General features: G+C 36.4%; 1 protein-coding gene across 1 annotated transcript; it reads left to right on the top strand.

The window, feature by feature from the left end:
- The first annotated feature begins 2231 nt into the window (after window positions 1–2231).
- stard3 (StAR related lipid transfer domain containing 3) lies at window positions 2232–18053 on the top strand. Its single transcript, XM_028455820.1, has 15 exons — window positions 2232–2309; window positions 5705–5940; window positions 6059–6136; window positions 8355–8432; window positions 9697–9750; window positions 9948–10065; window positions 10173–10274; window positions 10367–10422; window positions 10499–10591; window positions 13358–13420; window positions 14526–14621; window positions 14710–14789; window positions 14892–14996; window positions 15103–15196; window positions 16566–18053. Coding segments are annotated over exons 1-15 (1377 nt in total). The 5' UTR covers window positions 2232–2308; the 3' UTR covers window positions 16689–18053.
- The last annotated feature ends 1812 nt before the right edge of the window (window positions 18054–19865 follow it).

Genomic DNA, 19865 nt, shown 5'->3' on the forward strand with positions numbered 1-19865 from the left:
AACACTGCCGTAATTTATCTTTCCATAAACTACTTTATCATAGAAAATAATTTTGTGTGACACATTTTTGTGTCTTGACCACTGTTGGACCACTGAGACTGACTCAATTGTGCAATTATCTTTTTCTATGACTTGAACATGAAAATGTTAAAAACACATGTACGTTGTGCTGCAGCGAGGAGTGCAAGACAAACATATTTTTACATCAGCCTCCATTCATGAGCAGTAACAAAGTGTATCACATGCTGTTTTTATTCTGAAAGGGCTCCAACGCAAAGGTGTATATACTTTGAAAAGCAGTTGCTGGAGTGAATTTTCTATAGACTATAGATTTCCAAAGTGGGGTATGGGTACCCCCAGGGGTACACAAATTGTCATTGGATCAACCAGCAGTCAGGAACCTCCATGCATTTCCACAAATTACACATTAGCCAATGTAAGAGTAACCATGGTGACGTAAAATATGAGAACCAATTTAGATTTCTTACAGATTATTATTCTTTCTTTCTTCTTCTTTTTTTTTTTTTTTTTTTTACTATTATACATTATTATTCCTCAACAGGATAGGTAAAATTCAGAGACAAACTTTACAGTAGGTGACATTACATCAGTGGTTCCCAACCTTTTTTAGGTCTTGACCCTAATTTTAATGTCACTAATTTTTGGGCGTTTCCAGAGACTTTTTCTTTCTTTTCTAGAATTAGCTTTTGATGATGTTTGTTGTTGCACAAAGTGACAAAATACATTTGATTTGAACTAAATTTATATTTAAGAAAGGTAAAACATTTCCTAAATATATGTTTTCCTAAATACAGTTATTTAACATTATTTTGTGAGTGGTGTTAGAATTTGAAAAAGAATAATATTTAAAAGCATTTTTCAAAAATAGATTTTTAATCAGTATTTTTTTTTTTAATTATTATTATAAATTATTAGACATTTAAGGGGACCTCATTTGAATTCCAGGCAACCCGAAGGTTGAAAAACACTGCATGTGCAGCGGTAGGGGGTACATGGCTTCAGGTAAAATGTCTGAAAACTGTGAAAAGTTTGAGAACTACTGCTATAGATCAATGAGAATGGAAGCAATGTTATACATGCATCATGTTGTGAATATACGCAACTCAATGGAAATACTTTAAGTTTCCTTGCGTGATATAGTGAGTTTTGGGAAGGGGGAAAGTCATAATAATATTCCAAACATGCACAAAGTACAAAGGATGGTCCTGATGTCTGCTGCTAACATTTACTATTGGCAGCTGAAAACAACAGTGACATTAACACTGCAAGATAATGTAATATATGTATATAGGGTTGCCTATAAGTGACTGATGTCACATCCATGTCTCATACATGCTATCATGAGGACAAATCTTACTTAGATACTAAAATAGACACAATCATGCTCATTTTTACGCATTGATTTACTGTGATACCCGAGTTCATGGAACTGACCTTTTGATCCTAATCAATCATTGGTGAAATATCTGACCCTGATAAATACTAAACAACTTATTGCTCATCACGTGCTGCCTGCTCCAGAAGATATACTGCAGCTCTAGACCAGGTGGTATTTACATGGTGAATGCAGGTAAGACTTTAAACCCCTAATAGTTGGGCAGATATACTATATGTGTATGATTGTCACTGCAAAAATGAATTCATAGAGTGAAACTCACTGACAACTGATAAGTCTCATTGTTGGCTGATCAGTGTGCAGTTTGCATGTTCTCCTTTCCGAAAGGGAAGCTGACTTTAAGGGCAAATGAAAGGGTCACTAGAATGAATAGATTGTTTGAATACATCAACATCAAAATAGAAATATGACATGAATAAAGCAGAAACTGCACATTAAATTAGTTTGGATTATTTTCGATGGTTCTGTATATACATGTCACTTTAATTGATTTTTATGATATTGCATGGTAGTCATTGAGTTATTATTAAATGAGCTGAAAAATGAAGCGTGTGCTAAAAAAGAGTGTTACAAAATGTGATCCATCGTCATGTTGCTGTCTTTAGGCAAAATTTGATGATATCGTTAATAGTGCACTGTGTTGTATCAGAGTAAAGTTAAACAGATTGCATTACAGTGTTCGTTATATTCATAATATTACTACTTATCTATGGATGACTAAGTGTAAATTTGGTTCACATGTGTTTCTGTCACTAACGTGGCAGTAACAAAAACCTCAACAAACAATGGTCACGTGACATCTCTTGCGGTGAATTATCTTGCCGCGATACGTCATCTTTGAGTGGTCGGCCCGGAAGTCCTGAACTATGGTGCTAGTGCTGCGCTAAAACAAGTGAGTTCACAGCTTTAAGGTGGTTTAACTAAGTATATAGAAACATGTATGCACGTTTTTATTATTTTTTAGATTCATAGTCTTCAGTGACTACGTGTGTATACATCATATTTCGGTGGTTGAACCCATGTTTGTGAACTAGTTCCGACACAAACGTAAGTTAGCCGGTGGAGGCTAACAACATCTAGTATAATTTGTATTCTGTGCTCAGTTTACGTGTTCTTTATGAGTCAGTACAGCTTTAAAATAGACTACAACCTCTAAGTTTGGTTTCTCTGGGTCGGCTAACTAGCTGTTGTTTACTAGCATAAGTGAAGAATGGTGTGCTCGTCTAACTCGTGACCGTGTTAACTGGTGACCAACTTCCTCTCGTCACTGTATTCTACTTTATTGTGGTTAATAATAGTTGCCATACTATTAATTAATTCAGCGATGCATCGTCCACTACTTTAAAAAAATAAATAAAACAGACGTGAAACAAATACGTATAACAATGAAAAATAAAATTTTAAACAAATGATGAAGACAGCTCATCATTATTACCGTTTTCTAAAACTACTGCGAACGAAGGTAGGTCACTATGTAAAATGGTCACGTGGTCTTAAACTAGTTTAATTTCAGAATCAGATATACTTTATTTTATCCCATAAGGAAATTGCTTTTGCTAAATTAATTAATGTAATTATTTATTTTTACAGATGCTCCAGAAATATTGCGAATGAAAAGAAGAAACGCTAAAACAGAAAATAAATAAATAAAAAGAAAATGTACATAATGGAATAAAGAAAGTGTCTAGAGATACGTTAAACATACCCATAGCAGTAGGTCTAAGGCGCCACACTCAAGGATTCTTCCTTCCGCTAACGTGGGTTCGAATCCCACTTTTGACATATACATTTTTTCATTTTAACATAGTTAACATGGCAAATTCCACCTTTGAAAATACATTTTAGGGTATTTCCTAGGCTAGGGTTAGGGATAGGTCAGGGCTAAAATAAAAGGGTTTGTGGGGTAGCTAAAAATAAATGAGCTAAAATACAACTGACGGAATTTTAAGTCAAGTGGTGCACCTATCACGTGACCTAAACTGACCAATACGTTTAACTTATCCATAGCCACAGCCTTAAATAAGACTGTTAATTAAATAGGGATTTAATAATAATAATAATACAGTTAGACGGTCATGTTTCAAAAATGGGCATATAAACAAGAGATTGGCTTTATGAAGAATTATGATTCAACTAAAGCCCTCTTACCTCTGACTGTGATTTACCAGTACAACAATGATCCATCATACAAATTGGTTAAAGGTGGCTAGGCTGGCCTCCTTTCAATCATTGCAAGCGTCATTCAGGAACATTTATTTCAGTAATGTCTCTACTACTGCAGATGCTTATATAGGAGGGCCCTTGTGTAGCCAACAGATCAGGTTCTGCATCACAACCCCGCTGATAAACATACAGACAATGACCCACTATGACAGATATTCTACAATGCTTTCTTTTAAAACTAGCAGAAAGTTTTGATCGTGATTCCCACGAGACATGGTGAGTCATGAGACCTCACGGCATTCTTCTCAAAAGTTTGCAGGACGCACACACAGCTAGAGAAAAGGAAGAGGAACACATTCTTTATTTTAGCAACAGTCAGCAAATGTCAACGTCAAGGCCACAGACACACTTTCTGTATTTTCAAGGTGTGGTCATGACCTGACTATACGTTTTGGAAAGAATCTGAATTACTTTATTTATCCCAGGGGTAAATTATTTGTGTCACAGAGGCTCAAGAAATATTACAGATGAAAAGAATAAACTCTAAACAAAGAAAAGATAATGCACATAGCTAAGTAATAAACAGAGATAAAATAATGATACAAATTTACAAATATAATACATATATATATATACACACACACAACAATCAACCGTGGAAGCCACCAAATTTAAACTCTGTGTTGGTAACAATGTTTTTTTGTTACTAGTGCATTGCCCGTAGGAAGTAGGGATGTAACGATTCACGACCTTAGAAACACTTAATTCCTAATGTAAATTTAACTCTGAATTACACACACAGCAGATCACTGCTCCACTCAAACAAGGAACCAGTGATTGGCTCTGCCGTTTACGTGACTCACTCTGGTAGACAATTTTTTGAAATAATTAAATGAAATAAATAATTAATTAATGAAACAAATCTGACATTGCACACCTTTGAACCAAAAGGCAGTCATGTTGAAAGTCTGAGCTCTGTTTGTCTCTGAACCGCAGAGATATTTGATCCACACACAGACAAACAGACAGAGATTCCTTGCTTTATAGATAGAAGATAGATAACACAATCCAATTAAATTCCCTAAATAATTAATAGTTGGAAGACTTTGGAATGTAACATTCTCCAAATTAAAATACCCTTGGTTTGACAAATAAAAGATAAAAGAAAAGACATAAAGCAACCAAACTTTCCATTGTTTTCACTCCGTGGTCCGTCTTAAACTTCTTTGCCTATAGAAGATGCTTTAGTGCTCAGATATACTAAGATATGTCCTCACCGCAGACATGTTGACCCATATCCAGACAAGTGCATGCTGGCTGTGGTTTTTTCTCACGTCATCACAATGTCTTTTTTCGGCAGGTTGTTATGTGATGATCGAGCAGCAAGGAAGCACAAAGTTGCACAAAGTTTTACCCTGATGAAAGTTTTGCTGGACTCTCTCTTCCTTGTAGCTAGCTCCAAAGTAGCCCATAATTCTTTCAGAAGGTCTGCGATAGCATTCCATGATTAGAGCATTAGATGCATTAGTTTAAAAACCATTTTAGTTAATGAAAATTGTTAGGGTTTTTTTTAAGGTCATTTTATCTTTAGTTTAATATGATCAATCAAGCTGTAATGGTTGGATTCTAAATGGGATTTTTTCACATATTTTCAACAGGATAATTTTTGCATGCTGTTATGGAAACTAAGGCAAAGATGAATTAGAGGATATTAAAAGGCCAACCTACATGATTTCATTGAAGATAATTTGCCTCTTAAACTTGAAACAAACTCATAGTTTTAAAATCCAGTTTAGTTTATTATTGCATTTTAAGTTAAAGGATAAAACCCTCTTTGTTTCGTACATTACTTTAATTTACAGTATCCCCAAATAAATGTGAATCTTTCATTTAGAAAACACCAAACTTTTACAATCTTTTCATCAGTTCTGCCAATATTTTTAGTGTCCATTTATCAGTGTTCATCTTTCAAAGCAGTGTTAAATGTGGCAAAAAATTATCATTATTTAAATACTTAAACTAAAGTATTAATAGATTGTTTAAATGTGTTGTTCTTTTTTGCTGTATTAAGTGACGGTTCATGTATCAGATGCAGTCCGTTTACCAGTATGTCCTTCTTTCCAGTGGCGGTTTCCTGTCTGAAAGCAGGAATGCCGGGTGGGGAATATGGGGAGCTGGCGAGCAGCCTCCCTGCCATCGCCTCCCTGAATGCGTCCTACTCCACATCACTGTCCCTTCCATCCCCATACCACCTTGTACCACCCTCGGAGCGCAGGGTCTCCGACGTGCGCCGGACCTTCTGCCTCTTTGTGACCTTTGACCTTCTCTTCATCACACTGCTCTGGATTATTGAGCTGAATGTGAGTTTTTTACCCAACAAACGCAGCATAGATTTGATTTATTTGTTTATTTTGGTTGTAAAATACTTAAAAAACGTCTTTTTGCTCTTATGTGGACTTTGCTTTTATCGTTCTGCAGATTTCCAATGGAATCTGGATTAGTTTAGAGAACGAGGTCATCCACTACAACTTCAGGTCTTCTTTCTTTGACATTGTTGTAAGTGGGTTTCTTTATTTTTGTTTGCATAAAATGTTTGAAAACCATTTTGATTTGATTTGGGTGTCAATAACAAATTGAACACCTTTTATTTTTAACTTTGAGGTTTACTGTTCAATGCAAAATGCAGTTTTATCAAGTTAGACTTCTTCTAGTCCACTCATATAGGGACATTTTTATGTGTTTTTAATATATTTACTAACTAGATGATTATTCAGTATTGATGGTTGTGAGGTTTACGAACAACCACTATTGATGGGCTCGAATGTTGCAGAAAGAAAAATCAAACCACAATTGATTAGATTTGATTTGATTTATTAATTTATTTAGCTCAAACATAAAAAACAATATAAAGCAACCTCGCTCACTTAAAAAGAGCGTAATTCTTATATCTAGTCCTGCCCCTACTTCCCAAGCTATTTCACAAAGAACAAAAGAAATCTGACATTTGTACAAATGCATATACATATACACGACCAGTTAAGTTTTAGAACAACACACTTTTTCCAGTTTATTATTGAAAATGATTCAGTTTATTGTGTCATTGCACTCTGCAAATTAAAGCATAGAACAAATAAGCAATTTGAGTTGAAAAAGAAATGATGTAATTCATGAACAATGCTGTTCACCTGGTGCTCATGAGGGTCTGGTACCACAGTGTGTTCTAACACTGCTTTCATGCAGACAGAGGGAGTTGGAAGTAACCAAGAAAAGTTGGAACACCTGTCGGAATTAGTAGCACCAGCTTTCAAGGCTGATTCAACCTTCATTGCTGCAGAACAGCTTTACATTGTTAATCCACTTTGTGTTCCCTGAAAAAGGTATATTTGTATAATTCTGAAATGTACATTATTTTTCAGTTTTGGGCAACCAAACCTTTTTTTAACCTCTGGCTGTTCAGTTCTTACCTTTGTACCATTTCAAGCTTTTCAGTGGACTTGAACGACTTGAATTGCAATAAATAACTGGAAAAATGAGGGTGTTCTAAAACTTTTGACCAGTAGTGTTGATGCAGTATATATAAATATACAACAGAATACCCACAAATGTAAACAAAAACAAGCATTCATAGGCCTAACTGTACTTATATTACATCAACATCCACATTTCCATCTACACATCAGATTCTAGTCCTTGTGCTGATTTAATAAGCTTTGCTTATATATATATATATATATTGTTAGAACTTTTAAGTTTAATATTAAGACTGTTCCAAAGGGATACCCCACAAACTGAGATGCACGTGCTTTTCAAAGTAGTCAGGAATGAGAGTGACATGAACACCCTTTTAATTAGTCCTAAAAACTTATGTATTGTGAAAGAATTTGATGCCTTTTAGGAAAACACTTCAATTTTCACTCCACTACAGCTTTCTTACGATGTAGTTCACCAGATCCAACCGTTTCTTTAAATGAATTCATGGCACAGTCAAATTGATTCACACTAATGAACCAAAATAGCTGCTAGGTCTACGCTGTGAAATAAATGTGGAAATTAAATTGCTAAACAAAACATCGAACTTAAGATATGTTTGTGTGTACAGGTGTGGCTGTAGCCGACAAACTGTAGCAAAGGATTTTTTTGTTAACAAAGAAAATAATTTGTGGAACAAAATACCTATTTATTTAAAGAGCTTCTCATTATAGGCTACCCCCAATATTTTATTAATCATTTGTAATATTCCAATTTTTTGAGACACAAAATTTTTGGTTTTCATTACCTGTCTTAATCATCAAAATGTCCAAAAATAAAGGCTTGAAATATTTCAAGAGTCTGTCATATGTGGGTTTCACTTTCTGACAGAAAATATTCAACCTTTTCATGTTCTCATTTTTTTTAGATGTGCCTGTATTCATGGAAATAGTTTTATCCTTTATTTGTGCTACAATGCTAGATTTAATTTGACATGATGAATAAATGCACATTTCCCCAGACTTCACTACAACATTACAGTGTTGCCACATAGAAAGGAGCATCCCCCATATAGTGATGAACATTCAAAATGTAATTTGCTACTTTAATTTTACATGATATATTAATTTACTGTTGATTTAGTTTTTTTTCATCACCAACCTGGTGACAATGTTTGTTGTGAACTGTTTGTTTTCTAATACTCAAGGCATCAATGAAAATGTGGGAAACAATTTTGACCAAAATTATAAAAAACTGAGTTTTTGAAGGGGGAAATAGAGCTGATCCTGCTTGTCTTTTCTCTCAGGTTCTGGCTGTGTTTCGCTTCCTGTGCCTACAAGTGGCTTATGCTGCATGTCGGTTGAGGCATTGGTGGGTCATTGCGGTGAGTGCACTCCAACAGGAAACACACACGCGCACACACACACACACACACACACTCGTACAGGTTAATCATTTTAATGTAGACTCTATAGTTGAGCTGCTAAAAAGGCAATCAGAGATGCTTTTTACAGAATTGGAATACTTTATTTACAAAGTGCTCTCTTTAATGCTGTAATGCGGTTGTACACATAAAAGAGTTTGATGGCTTTCCACTCCATCTTCTAGACCACATGTGTCAAACTCAAGGCCCGGGGGCCAAATCCGGCCCTTTAGTGCATCCAATTTGGCTCGCAGGAGAAAGTAAAAATGACAGAGAAAACATGAATTTTTGTGTAAATTACCAAAGAATCCAGTTGTAGATATCTGAAATTCACCAATTTAACAAACCTCTACAATGTTTTTAGGGGCTTGCCTTTTTCCTTTGTTTATATCACATGAATGCAGTCATTTTTAATTGCAAATTGTGGGAAGAACTTTTACCACAAATCTTGCCATTTCTCACTTACAATTTCACCAAATTCCTCTAAATTACACAAAAAATGGTAACAAAATCAATAATTTTTTTAATGAAGACTGATATTAAAAACTAGGGCACAATTGATGTTAAAATTGTTCTTTTTTCCTCCTATAATCTGCGGCCCAATTGTGATGAAACTGTTCCATAATTGGCCCCTGAACTAAAATGAGTTTGACAGCCCTGTTCTAGAGGAACTCTGTTTTATCTTCCAAACACCCCCATGCAGTCCCTGTTTGCAGGCACAGTACACAAAGTGAAGAAGGGCATCAGGTGCCTCTCCGCAGCTTGGTCATTTACATTTTTCAAGTACAAATACTTGTTCAATTACAACTCAACTATGATTACGGTGATCAGCATTTTTTCCAATTACAATTATTATTTTTGACCGAAAGTCCATTGCAATTACATTCTCACTTACTGATGTTCAATTACAATTACTCACAATTAATGAGTCTGAAATAAATAACCCCATAAAACGTGGCCTTCCTCTTGTGTTAGCTTTCTCTTAGCATCTAACGGGTCAGTTTTGTCTCATGTCTTAAAGCAGCTAAAATACACAAAAAATATTATCTGGAGGTTTCACAATGAACCTGAGATTGCTCTAGGAATTGTTTTCCCCATGTCAAGACTGTTTTTGCAGATGCATGTCCCCTGGATGTCCTAGTTGTACACACACACACACACACGATTCTACGTTTCTATGGTCACTGCAAAGCATTATTCAACACACATGTCTTCAAATCCACAGGTGACCACTTTGGTGACCACTGGCTTCCTCATTGTTAAGGTCATCGTATCTAATGTGAGTGTAATCTGTCAGCTACTCACACATTTTTGTGTTTTGTCTGTCTGCGTTTTACTCCATTTTTCACCAGAATCCACAAACATCCACAGATAAGAGCTTTTGTGATATAAAATATCACAGTGAAAAATGAAATCATGACCTAAAAAAACAGTTTTTTCACTTCAGATAGAAACGTGTTTTTCCTGTTCCCGCAGCTCCTGAACCAGAATGCTTTTGGCTATGTTTTACCCATCACCTCCTTTGTGGTAGCCTGGTTGGAGACCTGGTTCCTTGACTTCAAGGTCCTCTCTCAGGAGGCAGATGATGAAAGAGGTGAAACCATAATCAGGAACTTTGCATCGAGTTTAAACCTGATACTACAATAAAATGTTTTCCTGTAAACAACTTTAAATTATTATTATTTGTTTTTATGGTTTTAGCATACCTAGCAGCTGTGAATGCTACCTGTGAGCGGGCTCCTATAATCTACCCTCGGGCCGTTTCAGATGGACAGTTTTACTCCCCCCCTGAATCCGTGGCAGGTGAGTGTTTCTGTTTGAATTTTGCAGAACAACATACGTCCAGATATTATTGAAACATCAAGGAGATATAGATTTATTTTAAACTCCTGCAGGCTCTGAGGAAGATCTGGATGAAGAGGGTCTTGGACGCAGAGCTGTCACAGCTCAGGTACTGAATACATTTTAAAAGGTGCCACATTCAGCAGCTTGTTTCTGACAATAGTTGGATTTTTCTTTCCTTCCAGGAGAAGGAATATGTCCGACTGGGTCATGAGGCCATGTGTGTGGTCGAGCAGATCCTGACGCAGGAGGACAACTGGAAATTTGAAAAAAACAATGTAAGTGTTTTACCTGGTGCAACGGTTCCTGTTTACGCCATGTGATCTATGGTTTTTGGTGCCTATTAACTCATTAAGTGCCAGCCGTTTTTTGAGGATTTTGACTGATTTTAAAGACCCACAGAATATTTTCTACTATGACTATCTGAAATCTGACATCAGATTCTAAAAGATTGAAGCCTCTATTTTCAAGAAAAAAAATTATTTGTTTCTGGCTCGCTTTGTTCTTTTGTAATCAGCGTTGAATAGAGCAAGTTTTATACAAATCTTCAGTTTCTGATAAAAAAGCCTTTTTCTGAAAAAAAAACTCTGTCAGTGACTTTAAAGCTATTTTTTGCTTTAGTGACAACTCTAACATCTGAACATTGTTTCCTTATATAAAACATTAAAAAAAACACTGAGACAGGGCTTTTGATGGCAAAAGGATTATTATTTTACTATGGGTCAAAATGTATTTTGGCGTTCCTCCAACTTTCTCTCCCGTCATTCTGCACACACGCAACTTCCTCTTCCTCCCCGACATGCAGAGTGTCACAGCTTGCCCCGTTTTTTTATGGTTTTATCTCACCATCGCCACACTATCCATGAGTTCCACATATGCTCTGGTCGATTGTGCGCTGCTGGGAACGTCAACTCTTGTACGTAGAGCCATTTTCTGTCTCGTAAATGCCTTTCCTCTCTCCCTCTGAGCTCTGCTGAGCATGGATGATCTCTCATCCAAAGGTGCGCAGCTACCTCCTACATGTCACCTATTATTTTGCTATCTGGCTCACAGGCTGGGGCTATTTTGTACCCCCCTCCTCCCGACATGCAGGGATGACCCGTTTGGCCCGGTTAGTTGATGGTTTTATCTCACCATCTCAACATTATCAATAATCTACTCAGGTCCACACATGTTCTGTGTTAGTATGTGGTGCTGTGAGCTGCTGGATACGTCACAACACTCTGTAGTGCCATAATCTCCTTTTTTCCTGTTTCTTCCTGCTTTGCTGGGTAGCATCAGTGGCTAATCTCTCATCTAAAGGTGTACTGCTGCCATCTTCAGGGCACAGTTGGTCACTACAACACCCCACAGCTTAGATATTGATGAGGGACCTCCGCCAGGGTGTTTTCTAGTTATCACTGTGAAAAAACGGCACTGAGCGTTTGGATTTGAAATGACGAGTTATCTTGTCAATGGCACTGAGTGAGTTAAGGGACTTTTTTTTAACTTTTGCCTGGAAGGCAGGAATTAAAAGCTTTTTAAATAATTACAGTTCTTTCCTAAAGCTGTAAAACACACCATTCCTTTTCATTAATGATTAAGTGTTTACTGTGCAGAAGGCAGGCTGTGCATACGGAAAACTTAAATTTCAATACATTTATATTTACAGCTCATTGATAGCAAAGAGATTTATTCCTTTAAATTGGAAAAATCAAAAACAGACCTAGCGTCTCCCAGTGGTTAAAACAAATGTTGTCTAGCTTACCTTTGGAAAAGATAGCATACATGCTTTGTAAGTATGAGTATAATTTAAAATTGCCTCACTTTGAAAAAGCCCATAATAAAATATATATGAAAAAAAAAATATTCAATTCTAGGTCCGCTAAACTCTGCTTGATGCGTTTGTGCATCATAAACATTTTTTTTTAAGTTATTAAATTATTTCCAAATTGTTACCATCCATCCATTTTCTGACCTGCTTGCTCCTTTGCAGGTTAGCGTTGTTCTGCTGGTGCCTGTTCATTATTTATTCATCATTTATTTCTACAACATAAACTATCATATTTATGGAGTGACTCAGTCAGCGTATATAAGACGTACTGTCGCTTGGCGGGTAGCTACGTCAATTACTCACTTTTAATTAGTTTTAATAACTTTGCACGTGTGTGCTTGTCAAGTGTCACTGAAAGATACAGAGAACAACCTGATTATCTTAAACGCAACTAATAATCAGTTTTTACTGTATCGCATACAGTATAGTATTTTTAAATATGCCTATTATTTTTATACATGTGTTAGGATTGGGTTGTTACCTACACTGCAGTAAACATTCCCCTTTTGTGGCCATACCAACCTGTCAATACCTGCTCTCGTTAGGTCTTGGAAGCTAAGCAGGTCTGGGCCTGGACACTCTATGAGTGTCTATGATAAAGTGCTATATAAAATCCAATGCATTATTGTTATTATTAATAAAGGTATAGAGGAGGATTTTTCTGAAGTTTAGAAAAGAAACGCCCTCTCCACTTTTTTGAAAAAATGCACATGTGCAACACTCTACCTGCTCCCAAGAGGGAACGTCTATTAAACATGTGCGAGTGTGTGTGCACCAGCCCGGTGCGTGACTTGTGCCAGGGCTCGCATCACTTATCATCGCTTACTGCTTACATTAGGATAAACTTCTCTGCTAATAACTACTAGGTCGATTATTGTCAAATCTGAATCAAAAGCATACTACTACGATCCTCTTCCGATTCCGTTTCCAGTCACGGTAGTTATTCGCCCTCTTTTAAACACTTGAAAGTGCGCATGCGCAGCAAGCGAAAACTATGTAGAGACGAGCACATAAACATGTCACCAAAATGATTGACATTTAGGAGGACCAATGGTTTTGATGATCCACCCGGAATTTGGAGACAAAATAACATCCTCCACAATACCTTTAAAGAGTGACAATTGTGCATTGAAGAGATTCTTACAGGAAAAGTTAATTCAAGCAATGGGTTGCATTTGGCTTTAAGAGAAGGTAAAGAAGACTATGTATGTTTTTGTTTTGTTTTTTGCAGGACATGGGTGACTCCGTCTACACTCTGGAGATTCCTTACCATGGAAAGACTTTCATTCTTAAGGTAGTGTGTGTGTTTAATGTAGATTGTGTTTCACTGAGTGTCATATTCACCATAATCATCAACTGACTTTGGAGATTTAGGATACTGTGTAATTAAAGGCAGTTGTGACTCTGATCATAACAATAAAGACTTTCTTTTATACCATTTTTTTTAAATTATTATTTTAAAGGAGAAAAAAAAGTCCTTTTTTGTCTTGGATTATGATTTGATTACTTGTATGATTTGGCATCATATTTTTGCTTTTCTAAGGATTTTATATATATATATGTATTTACCTTTTCAATGATGCAAAGATTTCTTTTTGCAGACATGCAGTTGGGTACAATTTATTATTTAAGTTGTTGCAGTAAAAACTGCAACAAAACATTTGATTAGTCATTAATCTTGTGTCAATAGCCCACAGAAACCACCAACGCACAAAAAAAAGTACTGGTAATCACAGACATTAACACAATAATGTCCCACACACACACACGCACACACCACCATGGGTAGTATCACTTTAATGTAAGAGCGACGACTTTCCTCGATGCAGAACTGTTGTTGGTCAACCACTGCGATTGCTACGACGTAGCTCGTTACGCAGCAGCATGATTCAGCTTTACTAAGTGTTTAGAGTCTAAATGCACACACTACGTTTGAAGAAACCTTTGAGTATTTGGCATAAAGAAGTGTTTTCTTATTACAATGTATTGTGGGAGATATAGATTATATGGTTCCATAAGTGTAATGTTTTTTTTTTTTTAATACTTAAAAACACCAAATAAATATTTCAAAACAACTTTCAGATGTTTTCAGTTTTCCAAATCGTACCAAACTAAGTTAGTTGCACTTTTTCAGATGAATTAGATTCAGAATGGCTGAGGACAAAGAGCATGTATCAGGCAACGCAAGCTTTTTCCCCCGGGGACAAAAAGTTAATTTAGACGCTTGTGTCTTTAAAAAAAAAAAGAAGAGCATCATGGATGAAAGTGAGGCAGCAGAATTCCCGTTTTTGCCAGGATGATTTAGAAGATGAGGAGAGATCATGAGAAAATGATTTCCTCATCTTTCTCTACTTTTACTGTTTTATAACCTGTTTTTTGTTTGATTTTTTTTCCTTCAGGCCTTGATGCAGTGTCCTGCTGAGATGGTGTATCAGGAGGTGATCCTTCAACCAGAGAAGATGGTTCAGTGGAACAGAACAGTTTCTGCCTGCCAGGTGTGGAGATGTATATCCCGTCCTTCTGATCACTTTGCACCAATAACAGTTTCTTATCAGGCATCACTTTGCTCTATGTGTTATTCAGATTCTTCAGAGAGTCGATGACAACACTCTTATATCGTATGACGTGTCTGCTGGTGCAGCAGGAGGTGTGGTTTCTGCCAGGTAGGGCAGCTTTAAACCCAGCTGACGCTTGTTCTGTTCATATGTTGTGATCCTGCAAAACTTCAAGCCATTTAAGCCACTGATTGATTCCCCTACGTGTAGGGATTTTGTTAATGTTCGCCGTGTTGAGCGCAAACAAGACTGTTATATGTCTGCTGGCATGGCAACCAAACACGACGCCAAACCGCCGAGTGGACGCTTCGTAAGGTCAGGCCATATTGGAGAAAATTAGGATTTCATATTGATTTTGTAAAGAGCAACTGTGTGAGTTTGATGTGTGAAACTTGCTTTTTTTTTCTGTTCCTCGTAACAGGGGAGAAAATGGCCCTGGGGGGTTTGTGGTCCTTAAATCAAACAATAACCCGTCCATTTGCACCTTCATCTGGGTCCTCAACACAGACCTAAAGGTGAGAAAACAGGATGGTGGTGTTTTTCTGGCTAAATGTTCAGCTACATTCTCCTCATTAATATCTAAATACATAGAATGGAATGCTTTTATTGTCTTTATACACAAGGTACAACAACATTAAGATACATCCTGAGAAAATAAAAAGAAAGATAGAGAAGAGTATTTACAAGAGGAGCCACTAAGACGATAAGTAAACATTGAGAATAACAAGGTTAAATATATTTCACAGTTACAAATTGTAGCAAAAAAATCACACAAGTCGACTGATTTAGAAATAATGTCTGCAAAGAGGCTTCGTTATTGTCACGAGCACAACTGAACAATAAAAACATCAAACAATAAGCTACTGTTTAATCCTCTGCTGTGGAAATGCAATCACACTCATGCTCTTATGGCCAATTCACTTACCATGTGACCTGAAATACGTCATCCATTTAAAATTGAAATAAGATTTCATAACACATGTATTATACAGCGTCCCCACGCTTATGAAATTCCTGAAAAATTTTTTGAATTTGAAAAACGATTTTCCAGTCTTGAAGTCATGGAATCATTTAGAGTTTTGGAAATATAGCCCATTTTATTTTTAATGTTTAAAATATATTAAATCCCAAAGACGTTAAGCGTTATCTGAAAGTGAAAGTGCAGCATAACGGTAGCATCATTGAACGGGAATCACAAGATCTTGCAAATTTATGTGAAGCGTGAAGCCCTTTTTTGTTCCCCATATGTTATATTTAACTATAATGATCATTTTTTTCCCTTAAATAATTACAAACGGTGAGAAAACAAAGCAAATATGCACTTAAATTAAATATGCATGTGACTTGAGTTACTTTAATTGTAACTAGTAATATATTAACACTTTTCACTTTTGTAATGAGTTACACTACTGAGTTACTTTAAAAAGTAGTATATTACTGTAATATATTCCGATATGTTACTCCCAACACTGGTTTTGGGGCGTTCCTATTTGCTGCCCGACTAAAGTGGATGGTCTTGAATAGATTTTAGCGGTTCAGAACTAAGTCATGGAAATTTGGGAAAATTATTTTGAAAAGTTTAGAAAAATCATTGTGGAAAAAAAGTGTAGGAACCTTGATTATATAAAAGTTTCTCAATTCAAATCCAGACTCAAAACTCACCTATTTACAATAGCATTTCCCACCTGACCACCTCTGTCTGTCACTGTGTTTTTGCTCAACTTTTATTGTTTTTATACAATTTATTGTAAAGTGACCTGCAAGGCGCTGTTCCAAATAAAATCTATTATTATCGAAATTATTATTATATAACCTATATTCAGAGATTTTGTTGTGAGAGGCTTGAAGTGTACTATTGATGCAAGTGTGAAATCTGTGTCTCAGGGCCGCCTGCCGCGCTACCTCATCCAGCAGAGTCTCGCCGCCACCATGTTTGAGTTCATGGCCCATTTACGTCAACGCATCGCTGACCTGCGGCCGTCGCTGCGCTCTCACCAACCCATTTAAAACACGCGGGTACTGTGACACCCCAGCCTTATCACTGCCTTTGCAGCAGAGATGTAACACTTGGTGGAAGCCTCAAACACTGGGTGTTAAGCACTGCTGTCTGATGAGTGGACATACGTACTAATAACGCCTCACCTCTGAGCTGAGAATTATCACAGAACATGTTCCTCGTTCTCAGACTCTGGTGAGAAAGTAACAAAATACAAGCTGACTTTTAAATTAACCTCCCAAAGACATCGACCGTTTCCAATGTGAAGGTGGACAATGGGACATTAATGCTCACATGGTGGCACAACAGAAGCAGCTATGTTTCTCTGAGCCTTTTTTTGTTGCACATTTTGTTGGCCAATCACTTGCTGCTTTTTAAAGAGTAGTTTTGTTTTTTTATCTCTGTTTTTAAATTACACACATTTAATCTGTGCACTTGTTATTTACATATGTGAAAAATACTGTTTCCTTTCCTTTCATTTGATTTTTTTTTTTTTTTTTTAAATTCAGCATAGGTGTGGTAGACGTTGGCTCTCTGTTGTGTGATGACCACTAGAGGGATCCATGTATTTGGAGTTCCTTAGGTTTGATGCATGTTTCTTCTTAAATTGCTCAAATCAGCTGGCATTTAAGTACTACTCAGCTCTCGGGATTGACCCATGATATCAAACAAAGAGGTTATCATTAAGAATGGAGATCAACACAATTTCAATATTTAAATAAGGATTGTTTTCTTACCAAAACAACAATCTGTCAATAAATTTGAGTGGCCTTATGGGGGAGAAAATCCAAAACTCATTCTCCTTTCTCCAATAGCTTTGAGATGTAGCACTGAATTAGACTTTTATGTAGTTTTTAATCAGACAGAAAACTTCAGTGTTCATATCAGTGTTATCAGAGGCTTAAAAAAAAAGTTGTACATGATGATTTACTAAAATATAATTTTTTTTTTTGCTGTTGATTCGTGTCGCTGAAGCTGAATTGAGTGTTGGTCCTTGAGAATTTCATTACTGTGGAACTATGTTAGTTATTATTATTATGGGGGAGGGTTTTCCATATAGCCGCAACATGTGTATTAATGCTGCAAATCTGGGATTTCTCCTCTTCATGAAGTCTAACAGTTCTGGAACTATATACCTTACAGAAAGAATATCATTTTATATGTATCAACAGTTTGGTGCCTTTAGTCACAGTAGGCTTTTTTTTTTCTTGTTTATATTCATGTCCAATACTGATAAATCTGTATTTACACACTGTTATTTTCTGGAAGGTTTCTAAAAAAAAGAAAAAAAATGTTGTGTATCACTTTGCTAAATACAGTTCATTTTGACACTGATGGTTCATTCTGGCTTGAAAATTAAATGAAAATGTAATTTTTTTTTTGTTGGTCTTATTGTAGTGATAATTGCATCAAAAGAAATTAGAATATCATGAAAAAGTTCAATATTTTTGTCACTCATTTAAGAAAGTGAAGCCCATGGCATAGACGATACAGAGTGAAATATTTCAAGCCGGTTTTTTTTTTTTTGAGATTTTGATTATGGCTCCCTTAATGTAAACCCAAAATTCCATGCCTCAGAAAATTACTTATTTATATGTAATTCTTGCTATGTATTTCATGAACCTATGTGTGAGTTATGGTAACATCACAGCATACACATCAATTCAATCACTTATATTAATGCAGCACATAACTGAAAAAATGCATTTATAAGCTTAAATGTCAGGTGACACAATATAGAAAAAACATTCAAAAGTACAGTAAATAGTAACAACCATTTTACACATAAAAAGTAGTTGTGTTGTAGTTTTTAAATGAACTATACAGTTGCCCCCATAGAGGTAATTGCCCATTTGAGAGCTTAAAAACTCCAATTAATGCACTGAATAGTTTTTTTCTGCTGGGGAGTATTAAGTGTTATTAAAGTATTGGCGCCGTAAAAGATGGTAGCACTGTGGGCAATCTGAGAATCAGAGTCTAATTGTACTTAGAGTAGATGTACAAAGGCATGGTTCATGTGCCCTCCTGCCCATTAAATCATGTGTCCTTTTAACCTCAGAGGAGTGAGTGAGGGACACTGCCCGATACATCAAATGTAACATTGCACTAACATTTTTTTTTTAGAGTCTGCAATCTGCAGCTACGTAAGTGTGAAAACCTAGCTAACCTTATAGCAAGTAGTACCTCTGCTCTGGGTTTATATTTACCAATTCAATCCAGTGGTTCTCAACCAATAAGGCCCATGGATCCATCATCAATCCTTAAAAATAAGTTGCGACACAAACATTTTTACTCATGGTACAGCTATAGAATCAAATATGTATTTTCACTGTGCATTAGGCCTGAGTAAGTAATTCAGTTCAATTCAACTTTATTTATTAAGCGCAAATTACAACAATAGTCATCTCAGGAAGAAATGTCCAGCAGAACCAGGTTCAGAGGTGGCAGACATAGAGGTGGACAGAAAGAGGAGAACAGAACAGGATAAAGAGATAGAACATCAGTGTCCCAGACTAGCCACAAACCACAGATCAGGAACTGCCTGCTCCAACTTACAACTCCAAGACATCTGAAACAGAAAAGAGAAAGAAGGGCGAGGAGAAGGCACAGACTGCAGAAAAACATGATACAGTATTAGCAGGTCTGCCTGCATGGAAACACCTGGTGCTAGACTATGTGTGAGTGGAATGAGTATAGTGTGTAAGCAGTGTGGTGGGTATACAACGAGGATCAGAAGATAAGAGTTGGCTACAACCCAGAATGACTGGGCATCACATATAGATATGTGTGTAGATAGAGGATTGTGTTTGAAAATAATGTTGGTGTTCTACTATATAATCTTGGTTTTTATTTCCTATTTTAAGATTCAGTGTTCCTAGTAGTTAGGTTAACGCTATCATACAGTATACACTTTTGCAAATAAGTAGGTTTTGAGTTTAGCCCTAAAGGTGGAGAGAGTAGCAGCCTCCCGTACTGAGACTGAGAGCTGGTTCCAAAGGTGAGGAGCCTGGTAGTTAAACGCTCTTCCTCCTGTTCTACTTCTAGACACATGTGGAACTTCAGTAAACCAGCAAACTGAGATCGGAAAGTTCTGTCCATACAATAGGGCACTAACAGATCTTTAAGATATACGGGAACTTGATCATGTAAAGCTTTGTATGCTAACAGGAGGATTTTAAACTCTATTC

Source organism: Gouania willdenowi, chromosome 8 (assembly GCF_900634775.1).
Source record: "Gouania willdenowi chromosome 8, fGouWil2.1, whole genome shotgun sequence".
Classification (NCBI taxonomy): domain Eukaryota; kingdom Metazoa; phylum Chordata; class Actinopteri; order Blenniiformes; family Gobiesocidae; genus Gouania; species Gouania willdenowi.

Excerpts from the sequence above, each read along its gene's own strand:
- stard3 (XM_028455820.1), top strand. Across the intron at positions 6,137-8,354 it reads CTTCTTTCTTTGACATTGTT|GTTCTGGCTGTGTTTCGCTT; the intron begins GTAAGTGGGTTT and ends CTTTTCTCTCAG. Across the intron at positions 15,197-16,565 it reads TCCTCAACACAGACCTAAAG|GGCCGCCTGCCGCGCTACCT; the intron begins GTGAGAAAACAG and ends TCTGTGTCTCAG.